Source organism: Rhinolophus sinicus, chromosome 2, assembly GCF_057876585.1.
Source record: "Rhinolophus sinicus isolate RSI-liver-muscle chromosome 2, RSI-T2T, whole genome shotgun sequence".
Lineage (NCBI taxonomy): Eukaryota > Metazoa > Chordata > Mammalia > Chiroptera > Rhinolophidae > Rhinolophus > Rhinolophus sinicus.
Window position 1 is genome coordinate 185595827 of NC_142502.1, and position 12810 is coordinate 185608636.

At 46.5% G+C, this 12810-nt stretch overlaps 1 protein-coding gene across 4 annotated transcripts in view; it reads right to left on the reverse strand.

Annotated features, from left to right (window-relative positions):
• Nucleotides 1-12810, reverse strand: part of ASAP2 (ArfGAP with SH3 domain, ankyrin repeat and PH domain 2) — a 147625-nt gene that overhangs the window by 89750 nt on the left and 45065 nt on the right. For all 4 annotated transcript variants that reach the window (XM_074331669.2, XM_074331668.2, XM_074331667.2 and 1 more), the window contains exon 2: nt 4613-4685. In XM_074331669.2, coding sequence (XP_074187770.2) covers nt 4613-4685 — 73 coding nt within the window. The remainder of the gene's footprint in view (nt 1-4612; nt 4686-12810) is intronic.

Sequence of the window (12810 nt, forward strand, 5' to 3'; positions counted from 1 at the left end):
TGACTGGCAAATACTCAGGCTCCATCCTGCACCTACTGAACCAGAAACTGAGGTTGGGGCCCAGTAATCTGTTTTAATGAGACCTCCAGGACATACGAGGTACTCAGAAATTTCAGAAGCACCACTCTAAAGCAGGGGTTGGCAAACTCTTCTGTGAAAACCCAGAGAGTAGACATTAAAGGTTTTGCAGGCCAAGAGGCAATATATTGGGGTTACTGTGTGGTAAGATGGTAAAAACCGTTCTTAGGCTATAAAAACACAGCTGGCTGCTCAGGCACCACAAATCCCCCTTCTATATAAATCTGTATAAATCCTCACGTCACAGAACAGACACGCTGCCATCCCACACTGCTCACATCTAAAATTGTAAGTTCATCTCTCCTACACTAAGTGCACAGCTAAGGACTTACAGGAGAAACATAACATACATGGGGATGATCAGACACTTTGGGGACCTTCCCTTGAAACTAAGTGCCCTCAGGGCCAGAATGAACGTGGTCCTAACGCCCCTAACTGTGGTTGCCCGCAGCTTCAGCCCTTATAGAAGGCGCCTCACTGATTTCTGACGTCTACTTCTAAAGAAATGTAATCTATTCTTAGACTCCTCTACTAAATATATTCAAAAAGAAATGTGCTGCTAAAAGCCATTCCAGAGAGGAGTTCCAAAAATGCTGTGAATGACCTCAGCAACATGGCAGGAAACGGGGTAGGGTCTCCTCAGGTGATTTTTGAAATCGACACTTGTTCTGAAATAAACACTCAGGATCAGCATTCTGGTCTTTAAAAAAAAAAAAAATCCAGACTCATGGCCTTATAATAACTCCAAGTTGGCGTGACAGAATAGGCGGGTACAAGATGACAAAAGTAGGAGGTCCCCTGCAAGGTGGGGCTGTCAGCCTGCTGTGTGTGTGGTACCTCAGAAAGGACACAGGCTGGGCGCCCAGAGAGCTGTGTGAAAATTCCAGAACGAATTTCTCAACTTCCTTAAGCCTTGGTTTTCCTCCAATAAAGTGGCAAAAGGCCATTTCAAGTGGATAGAAGAGCATGTGCAAAGGAGGAAGGAACAAAACGGGGCATGACGGTGGAAAGTGCAACTTATTTCAAAGAAGGGTACAAAGAGCTGGGAGGGAACTCTGGACAGGTCGCCTGGGTCCAGGCAATTAAGGAGCTGGGACTGCACCTGCTTTTCTGCAGCATTTACTAACCTGAGGTTTATATGGGCTGATGAAGAGAAGCGGGGGCAATTTCAGAGGCAAATAAATTTGGTAAAGCTCACAAGGTGTGATCAAACAAAACAGTGAATGCTTAAATTAAAAAAATGCATTACAGTAAAAAACACATTGCCATTAATCCCCTCTCAAAACACTCCCCCTCGCATCGAACACACTTATCCCATCATTCTTGCCACTTTCTGAAGCAGTTCTGGAAGTCCTCTTTCGTGAGTGTCTTTAGTTGTGCTATCGTGTCTTCGTCAATGTCCTGAATCATTTTGATTTTAGGGAAGAGCCAGAAGTCACACGGTGCCAGAATCGGTGAATAAGGTGGGTGAGAAGACCCTGTAATGTTTTTGACAAAAATTGTTGTACCAGAAGCAATGTGTGACATGAAACCTTCCTTCGTGATCACAAAATATGGTGAATGCTGCTGCCGAGTGCCATCCAGCGGAAAGGCAAGGATCTTTAATATAGGAAGTGGTGCATCGAACCTTAGTAACGGAGTGTGACAAGTTTCAACTTGTTTGGTGTAGTCTGTCGGGTGTGAGCTATAGTTGAGAGAAGGTATGTTTTCAAATGTGCCACAAATCATCCTCCATCATGACAATGCTCCATGTTGTGTTCGGGAAACTTGGGGTCTCCCTAATTCCCTCTTCCTATGTGCCAATTTAGCAAATTTTAGTTTTTAATTCAACAATTCCATGTATTTTTTTATTTCCAATTATTTTATTGGTTTTTTTTTCACTAATACTATTTCCTGTTTCTGTAATTTAATAACGTCCCTTTCCCTTTAAAGATATTAATCATATGTTCTTATTTTAAAGTCCTGTTCTGATTGCCTTATTAATTCAGTTTCCGCAAGTGTAAGCTCTTCCGTTTCTTGATTTGGGGGCTTTTCAAATGTTAGGCTATTCTTAATGTAACCTTTGATTAAGTGGAAGGTTTTCATTGTGATGAAATCTATCATTTTCTTCTCCTATACTTATTGCTTTCGGTGTCCTATCTAAGAAAGCTTTGCCTACCCCAGGTTACAAAGATATTCTCCTATGTGTTCTTCAAGAAGTTTCACAGTTTTAGCTTTTACATTTCAATCTGCGATCCATTTCAAATTCATTTTTGTGTAAGGCATGAGACAGCGTCGTAGTTCATTTGTTCCCCTGTGGATATTTGGTTTTCCCAGTACCATTTGTTGAAAACACTCTGTTTTTGCCATCGGCTTGCCTTGGCAACTTTGCTGAAAATAAAGCATTTAAATGTGGGTCTATTCCTAGATGCTCCATTTTGTTCCACTGATCTATCTGTTGACCCTTAGAGCAGTACCGGTGAGTCTTGATTACTGTTGTTTTGTAAGACTTGAGTCAGATCGTTTATCGCCAACTTTTTTTTTTTTTTTGGTCAAAATTGCTTTGGATACTCTAGGTCCTGTGAATTTCCATATAAATTTTAGAATCAGTTGGTCAATTTCCTCTGCTGCAATTCTGATTAGGATTGGTGAATGCTGAGCTCAATTTGGGGAGAAGTGACATCTTGACAATACCGAGTCTTCCAACCTGCCTACATTGTAGCTCTCTCCATTTACTTAGGTTGTCTTTAATTTCTGTCAGCAGTGTTTTATAGTTTTCAGTGTAGAATTTTTGCATATTTTTTTGTTAAATCTCTTCCTAAGTACAGTTGGCAATTCCTGATTATAATATCTTTGTAGCTGACATTTCCTACTAGACTCTTTTAGGATCTTGGCTTATACAGCCCTCCCTGGGGCACAGGCAACTGCAGCTACTGGAGCTTATGCTCACAATATTTTAACTAGGGTGGGGAGGGGTTAGGCGGGACCCGTACTTCCAGAATGTTCCACATCCCTCCTGACATCACGACCACCAAGTAAGGCATTCCGTGTCCTTCTGCTCCAAATGCTACTTTCATTAAAGGGAGACACCACGAGGGTGAAGGGGACGATGTTTCCAGCAGCCTGACTGCTTCTGTGGGAGTAGACCCTGGGCCCCCTTCCTTCTCCCAGGCCACCACCCTCAGGCATCCATCCTCAGCAGTGGTTTGCTCTCCCACCAGCAAGTCTTTTTCTCTGCCATCCATCAGCCCAGTTCTAATCTCTCTGGGATTTCTCACAACTTCTAAAACCGAGGGTCCTTATGACTTTGATTAAATTTAGTTCTGAATCCTAGCTCTAGAAATCATCCTTCTTGCTCTCTCTGTCTCTCCCCACATCCCCAAGTCCTAGCCTTTCCCCTGAATAACCAGCAAGCTCCAGGGCAGCAGAACACAGTAGCCTGGACCTGACTAATGGTCACACAGTGAGACCTCTGGCCGGCTAAAGGTAACATCTTACCTAATTATGTTTCAGCTCAGAGCCCTAAGGTGGAATGACCCCTTGGCCACTGTCCCATGAGACCAGACAAAGGATACCTGAAAAGACCTCAGAACCATCCTCAAGACCTGAAGAGACAACTCATTACCCTTACCTCACCTCCAACCAATCAGCTCCCAGCACAACCCCGAACCCTTAACCCATGGTGTCGTGTGACTTTGCCCTATAGAATCTGTAACCTACAGGCCATCGGGGAGTTCGGGCTTGTGAGCATCAGCTTCCTGTTCTCCTGGGCGATGCCATTCATAATAAAATAGCCAGTCTTTTTCTACTGCAATTCTCGGTGTTTAGTGTTTGGCTCTGTTAGCACCAGGTGGACGAACGCTTTCTGCTCAATAACACTTCTTTCTAGTCCCCCAAGGCTGCCATTCTTGTCTCTGAGGGAAACTATATAGTCATTTAATTACTTAAAAAATGTATTTCCTATCACTTGTAAGGTTTTGTGCAAGGGGCAGACTTGCTACATATGTGTAGCCTGCAATCTTTAAGTCAAAGGTTACATCGTTTTGTTTTGTTTTTTTCTTTTTTAAAACATATTTATAGAAGTCTAGATCAAATATTACTTTGAGTAGTTGATTATGCTTTTCTATGTATTAATTTTCTTCCCAAATGAGAAAGGCAAAAATTGGGATAAAAGAGAAATGGAAAGGGCATTCTGACATGATCAACACACAGACCAATTAACAGAGGCAGGACCGAGGCCGGTGTCCTTGTCAACCAGTTTGGCAAAGCCGGTTCATGCAGAGCACTGTGGAAAACTCAGCTACACTTCAGAGAACAGGAAGAACAACGCAGGGTGGGGTGGGGTGGGGGTGGAGGAAGAAACCCCACACCAGAATTAGACAATTAGCAAAACAAAACCTATTTCTAAAATTTAAACAAGCCAGCTCGCCTCTCTCATTTGCAGGCCCAGAAAAGGTTGAGTTGATCACTCATTAATGGTGAGCGACATTACGGCATTGGGTCTGCAAATGCAACGTGTCCCACAAGGAAACCCCGGGTAAGAAGGCATACTCACCCAGCCCAGAGATGTTTATCGCTTTCACGGATTTCTTCATTTTGTAAAGAACCATCCGGTCCACATCCAAAGCCTAAAATATAGAGAATGAACTAATTAAAACATGTGTTCAGCTGATATCACAGCTACCGGAGAGCAGCCATGTGCCAGCCGCTCTGGAGGCCCCTCCAGGCTGGTGCTGTGGGACAGAGCCTCGGTTTGCGTGAAGACTGAGCCGTCACTGCCAGAGGCTGCCTCCCCCCTCTCATGCCTCACCCACCCGAAGCCTGTGAGCTGCCTCTGTCCACACCACCCGCTGGCCCTCAGTCTTCTGCAGTGAAACCAGTTACTTGGACCGACTCTGCTCCCAGCACGTCTGTTCTCCCTCTGAACCAGCAGGGCTCCAGGAAGTGTGCCTGCCAGGGACTGACCACTGTGACTGTGCCCCTTCCCCTGACAGAGGGAAAGAACGATGAGCAGGCGGAGGAGAGATGGGGTGTGGGCAGGCAGAGTGCCCCGTTCCGCCCCACCCCCACCCCCAGGCAGCCTCTTTCCAGCCCCAGGCCGTCCCGGCCAGAGGCAGCATGGCCAGTGGGAGGCAAACCCACTCTGGATTCGGAAAGACCCAAACATGAACTTGTTTGTTTGGCTTGGAACGCGTGTTCCTAATCCTTGCCAAGTCTCAGATTTCTCTTCCAGAAAGCGGGAGTAACAGTAAATACTTCGCAAGGTTGAATGATTAAATAGACACACTTATGTATTTAATAGTCAACAAATATTTAGAGACTAACCACTACACAGTAGCAGGATGTGGCACATAAGGCCTAGCACATAGTAAGCGCTCAAACACTATTTGTTCAATGACTTATCAAATCTGGAGGCTTAACCACAGCTCTCCTTTCACAGAACACAGAGGGGTAAAATTTCCTTTGAACCCAATTAAACCCCACAAAGATCAGTGGGTGTCACTTTTAGTTATTGTGACGAGAGAGAGACAGCATTTATAAATTGGGAGTGACACCAACCCCTGGGTTACTGCAGAGACTAAACGAAAAACGACAGGGGAAGCCCCTGGCCCACATGCGGTGCACAGGAGACATTCGCTAACAGTGTTATTACTCAGCGTGGGTTTTGAGCCTAAACAACTGCAACAGCCTATCCTCTGAAATAGAGCACGTCATCGCAGAGAAATAGTTTGGACTCCCAGCCTTCATGAAGCACCTCTCGAACCCATATTCAACAGCAGCCTTGTAAGTCCTCGTCCTAGGCCAACAATGACAATTTTATTGGATGCTAAAAACATGCATGACTGCTGTGACAAGTTTAAATAGAAAAATGGTCACAAGGCACCAGACATTTGACAGAGTGGTTACAACACAAAGAAAAGTTATAATTTTAAAAAAGCATTATTTTTTGACATATTGTAGAGAAGGGTAGGTAAGGATGGAGAGAGTCGAAACTTCGTGTAGAGAATTTCCTTTTATTTTCTTACGACGTGATCGCTAATACATTCCTGACCTTCCCTTGAGATATAAAAAGGCATTTGGAAACAGCAAATAACCCATGCAAATCACCACTGAGCTCTTCTTTCTCACAAAGTCTCATCAGCTTTTACTCCCCAATCTGCCACCTAGCAGATAAAACCCTGCAGCGCACATTCCGATTTCCAGGGTTTTGCCAGTGCCACCAAGACAGGATTTGCTCAGGGCTGTGTCAGAAACACTAGTTCCTGAAGGTTTAGCGACGGTGTGGCCATGAGAATAGCTCTCACATGCAAACACACAGGCCCAACGCACTCATCAAAGCTCTGGAAGGTCTCAATCCCCAGGTGAAGGGCCACCATTGAGAACCACATTTGATCTAATTAACATCTAATCTAGCACTTAGAAATTTGGTCCGGCCCAATCTTGGAAATTGCTGGAACATAGTATCTGACCCACATTCCAATAACTTCCACAGGCAGCAGAAGATACCACCAGTGGTTAGACTATATGGAAACATTGCACGTCAGCCAATACTCCAGTGAGCCCTCTCTACGTGCTAGGAAGCGTGAAGGGAGAAAACATTACGCACCAAGGACAGAAACATACAGCACAAGTTCAGGGGGCTGCTTCCAGCCCAGGTCACTGGTGAGGCTTCCTGACGCCCTCAGAATGGCGTCTCCTCTCTGGAGCACAGACTGAAAACCGTTTTATGATCTGGCCCGTTACCTGTGCAGCCTCCTCTCTCGACATCTTTCCCACTGTCACCCGTACCCTAAGCTTCCATCACAACGATCTACCTTCTCTTCATCTCCAAGCACCACACCCCCCCACACACACAAACACACTCCCCAGAATTCTCTCCCTGGCTCTCTCTTAACCCACTCGCTTCTACTCCGACTTTGCAAGCTGGTTTAGAGACATCTCCTGGAAGCCTTATCGGAGGGGTTAGGTACTCATTCTAGCTTTTCCAGCAGCACTTGTGCTGACCAATAGTTCACCTGGTAAGATTTACTGAGCACCTACTACCGTGTTTCCCCGAAAATAAGACCTAGCCGGACAATCAGCTCTAATGCGTCTTTTGGAGCAAAAGTTAATATAAGATCCCATCTTATTTTATTATAATGTAAGACTGGGTATGATATAATACAATGTAATACCGGGTCTTATATTAATTTTTGCTCCAAAAGACGCATTAGAGCTCATCGTCCGGCTAGGTCTTATTTTCGGGAAACAGGGTACATGGCAAGTACTAAGCTGGGCACTAGAGACAAAATGGTGAGCAAAGCAGGGCAACGCCCATCATGGGGTGTACACTCTCGTGTGATGAGCTCCTAAATAAACACAAAGCCAGAAGGCCAGGACTCACTACGTACCCTGACCAGCTTTTCCACTGTCCGCTCTGCCACGAGCCCTGCACTGCCCAACATGGCACCTACCGGCCAGGTGTCTGTGGGGCACTGAAACGTGGCTGGTGTCACATGTTAAAACGATGATATTCTGGACGTATTAGGTTAAATAAAGTACTAATAAAGTTACCTTTACTGCTTCTTGTTACCTCTTCTCATGCTGTCCTCTGAGGGCAGAACTTGTTCGTTGCTGTGTCCTGAGTGCCCAGCAAGGAGCCTCGCACAGAACAGGACTCAGAACCAGCTCAGTGAATGACCACGAGACTGGAAAGGAAGGCAGGGACTCAATCCAGGCCTGGTGTCCCTGCAGAGGCCCAAGCCTTCTCAGCGGGGGACGGGAGAGGCCACAGTGGGAAAAGAACAGGTCTGGGCAGGCAGAAAGTGGATTCAGGGAAAGGCTACCCAAAGGTGAGGGAGCTGCTGGCACCCACAGCTGGAAAGCCATTTGGGGCTCCATGCAGGCAGCAGACAGTCTGGAAAGTCAGTGAGTGCCTAGGGAGATTCATTCTGCCTCTCTACTGGATTGCAGCACTCCAGTCTCTGGCAGCCCCGTAGATGACAGAGCAATCTTCTGTCCACAGGGGTTTGGCTCAGTCGTGCTGAGAAAAATGGGAACGGGAGATAGTCATCCAAGTGTACTAGGCCGATCATAGATGAAATATGCTGTGTAACACTGTGGAACTCTGACAGATTTCCTCCCCTTACATTGTGGGACACACCCCTCCCTGAGCACCTACTACACAAAAGTCTCGTAAAAATATGCCAGCATGTAGAGTCTTCTGTTAAGAAGAGCTTGGAAATAAAGGCGACGCCAGCGGTAGAGGTAATTTTTAATTGAAAGTGCAAGAGGCAAAAGCAATTACCTCCCCACTCAAAAACACACTCTCATTATTGTGCATATTTATAGACAATTAAGATTAAACTTGGTCCGAAGTTAGAATGATTGAGTGCTAGAAAAACTCTTCTGTCAACTATATATAAAAACAGCTCTGGAATCTTTTTTTTTCAATTAAAGATTACTGGGGCGACAATTGTTAGTAAAGTTACATAGATTTCAGGTGTACAATTCTGTATTACATCATCTATAAATCACATTGTGTGTTCACCACCCAGAGTCAGTTCTTCCATCACCATATATTTGATCCCCTTAACCCTCATCTTCCACCCCCCACCCCCCACCCCGCCCCCTGGAATCTTAAAACAATGCAAAGTCTCAAGTGGTTCCTACCAACCAATCAGGCTGAGATTTCTAACCAGACTAGGTGCTTACCAACACTCTCCTCCCCCCAAAAATCTACCCAAGCTTAAGAGAAGGAAAAAAGGGCTGTAGCTTTGGCCAGGATTTGTGTATAAAAAGTATAAACACAGGCCAAAATCTAACAGCCAATCCAGACCTAAGTAGGAACTGCACAACAAACAGCTTACGTCTGGCCAAACCTCATTAATTCTGAGGAGCTAGACTAAAGCTGACCTTCAGTTTATAAAACAAGTTTCACAGAGTAAATCTATTACGTAAACAAGGCTGTAGGGATGTCTCAGATATTTCAGGGGGAAATAAACAACTGTTGTCAAACACTCTGAAAGCGTCTCTTTCGATCCCCAAACTGTTATATTAACAGCCCCGGTTCTTCTGTCTCCTGGCAGCAGCGCCCCTCAGTCGTGAGGGGGCCCTCCCAGCCGTGAGGAGGGCTGCTGAGGACCGGGGCGCGTGCAGAGTGGGAAGGACTAGCCACATATGAATAGCCAGAGTAAAATTAAAATGTAATAAACTTAAAAATTCAGCCCGCCTTGTCCTTTCTCAAGAGCTCCAGCCACACACCACATATTCACTTGACTGTTTCTAAACACGCCTCATGCTTTCCCTGTTCCTGCAGATCCCTCCGTGTGCCACCCCCCAGGGGACCCTGGTATCACCTAGGGTCCCTCCCTTTTCCCTTCATGAGTGGAGCACAAACGTTGCCATGTGACACAGCAGTCTCCCTTCAGAAGGTTGACTCCGTTTTTGTTCCCAGAGCCCTGCAGGGACCCCTACCCTGACATGCGGGCACCCACATCCTGATGCTGGGCTGTGGGGGCCCCATCCACAGCCTGTGTGAGAGGAGACGAGCCTGGAGCAGGGGTGGGCAGCGACGGTCCACAGGCCAAATACAGCCCTTGGCTTGTTTTTGTGTGACCACAGGCTAAGGATCTGTACAGATGAACATTTCCAATTGCTGTGATGACGGGATGATGGGGATACTAACTCTGAACCCCACTTAAGAGAAATGTTATCCCCCAGAAAGAATTCCACTCTTCTCATTAGAACTGCATGACCAAGAGATGATACTCCAATATTATTTTTTATTGTATTTTGAATTTCATTAATAAAAAATTTTTGTGGACATTTATTTTGTCTTATTATATAAGTATCTACATAACATCCTCAATTTTGCCTGTGAATAGCCTAAAATATTTACTAACTGGCCCTTCACAAAGTCTGGACCCCTGGCCCACAGAATCCACACACGTTTCTCCCACACTGCCAGCCAGCCCCTGCTCCTCTCGGCCTGACTTTGAGGCGTTAGCTGGTGCCAGTTTGGTCCCAGCACCTTAAGGTCTCAGTTCGAGTCAGCAAGGGTGGGAAGGGGCTGGCTTAATTCTTGGAACCTGAAGCCGCTGCCCTGGAGAGCAGAAGTGGATGAAAGGGCATTCATCGCCCCCATTCGGGCCACCTGCCGGTCACGTCCCACTCTCCTGTCCCATCTCATCTCCCCACGTCCCTTTTATGAAACGCCAACCTGAGAAGAAAGGACATTTTTGAAAGACAGTAGACCAAATAACAAAATAAAAGAAGACCCAGAACTGTGCTCCAAGGACAGCTTTGCCAGAAGGAATCAAACAGTTGGGTGGCAGCTCTGTCTCATCACACATGTGACTTGATTTCTGAGGTAACACAGAACACTACTGACAGAAGCCTTCTGGGAAGCACAGAAAGCCAGAGCACTAAAGCATCTACCGACTTCTGGGAAGAAAGCAGAGACCAGCAGGTGTCGTAAAGAATTAAGATCACAGAGAGCCAAGCCAAGTGACAATGGTGTAAAGGCACGCTCTGCATTATGCAACGCACCTGGAGTTACTCCCAGTACACACACATCTGCACCCGAAGACACCTGTAAGGATGCTCGTGACGCTCTTCACAACAGCCCCCACGGGATAAACCCCAACCTGTCAACGGTGAAATGGACAAACTGTCCTACAGCCACACAATAGAGGGCTACACAGCAACAGAAACAAACTTCACTCACCCAGGACGCCATGAAATTCACAAAAACAGTAAGGAAAAGAGGCAAGTTGCAAAAGTATACGTGCAATATAATTCCATAATTATTTTTAAATAGGCAAAATTAGATTATCTTGCTTATATTTAGGGATGTTGCTGAGAAAAATGGGAAAGAGCCCACATGCGCGACTGAGAAGAATAACCACAGTGTATTCATATGATTAAGTTCTCGACAGCTGTCACTATGACTGACGTGGACTGTGTCGCACTGCATGAAATCGTTCAGTGGAGAAAGACACAGCGTGTACAAATGCGGGGTTACCAGAAGGGAGCCTCAGGGCTCGTAAAGTTTGGAGAACCAAGTGCCCACCAGCTCTCCCGTGAACTTTGTCACTGGAGACAGCAGCCATGAACACAGCCTTTTACTAGATCACTGCTTCAGAGAAACGGAAACAGATGACTGTGAACTCTATACAAATGCTTCATATTCTGATTTTTACAGAGGAGAAAAAGGCTTCTGGGAGATCTGGGGAGTTGAAAGGGGAAACGCAAATTTTGGCAAGGCAGCTGCAACACACCAGCAGCAAAGAAAGGTACTCCCAGTGTCCTGTGTCCAGAGGAGATACAGGAGGAGGACCTGGCCTAGGGTCCCCGACACCTCCAATACCACCACCTCCAGCACCACCTCCAACACCAACACCTTCAACACCAACACCTCCAACACCAACATCTCCAGCACCAACACCTCCAACACCAACATCTCCAGTACCACCTCCAACACCACCTCCAGCACCACCTCCAACACCACCTCCAGCACCACCTCCAGCACCACCTCCAGCACCACCTCCAACACCACCTCCAGCACCATGGTGCTCAAGCTCTGTGCCCTTGTATGGACCGGACCGACTAAAGAGCTCAGATGCAAGGCAGGAAATGGGCTATCTAAGGAGAACAAACAAAACGGGACATGGTCGCCAAAGGTGCTCACACATCACTGAAGGAAATGGGAGGAGAAAGGGTGAGACCACTGCCCTGGAGCAGGCACTCATGGAGGCGGGGGAGGCGACAGCAGAGCAGAGGCTGGGAAGGCGACCTTCAGTTGCGAGTGAGGTCAGCCTTCCACATCTGTCCCAGTCCCAGAAGACAATGGAATCATAAGTCCAGCCAATTTCCCCAGGAAACAAGGATCAAGCCACATGAACTCCACACTTCAGTAACATAAACAGGGAAGAGCAGACTCTAGCTGTTTTCTTTCGGAGCCCCATAGGCTGACAAGGAGTGCTAAGCAGACTCTGCTTGCTAGGCTCTGCCTGGAGACACCACTGTTTACAGCCATTCTGTGGGTCTGTCCCCACCTTTCACCCTCTTAGCACACTGGCTCTACCATCCTAACTAGGCTCTTAGGGACTTTACTGCTGCCAACTGGCTGCCAGACTTAACGTTTTATGTATTCTTTCAAAAAGTACATCTTGTGGGCCAGCCCAGTGGCTCAGGCGGTTGGAGCTCCGTGCTCCTAGTTCTGAAGGCTGTCGGTTCGATTCCCACATGGGCCAGGAGGCTCTCAACCACAAGGTTGCAGTTCAACTCCTCGAGTCCCACAAGGGATGGTGGGCTCCGCCCCCTGCAAACAAAATTGAACACGGCACCTTGAGCTGAGCTGCCGCTGAGCTTCCGGATGGCTCAGTTGGTTGGAGCGCGTCCTCTCAACCACAAGGTTGCTGGTTTGACTCCTGCAAGGGATGGTGGGCTGTGCCCCCTGAAACTAATAATGGCAACTGGACCTGGAGCTGAGCTGCACCCTCCACAACTAAGACTGAAAGGACAATAACTTGACTTGGAAAAAAGTCCTAGAAGTACACACTGTTCCCCAGTAAAGTCCTGTTCCCCTTCCCCAATAAAGTCTTTAAAAAAAAAAAAAAAGTACATCTTATAACTGTGACCAGAGACGTTAGGCAATACACGCATGGATAATTAATTCCCTTCTAACACCCACATCACTAACTTCGCTATGTCACCTACAGGAAGACACCAACAACAGGCCAACAGAATGTGATCTGAATTCTGGTCTTT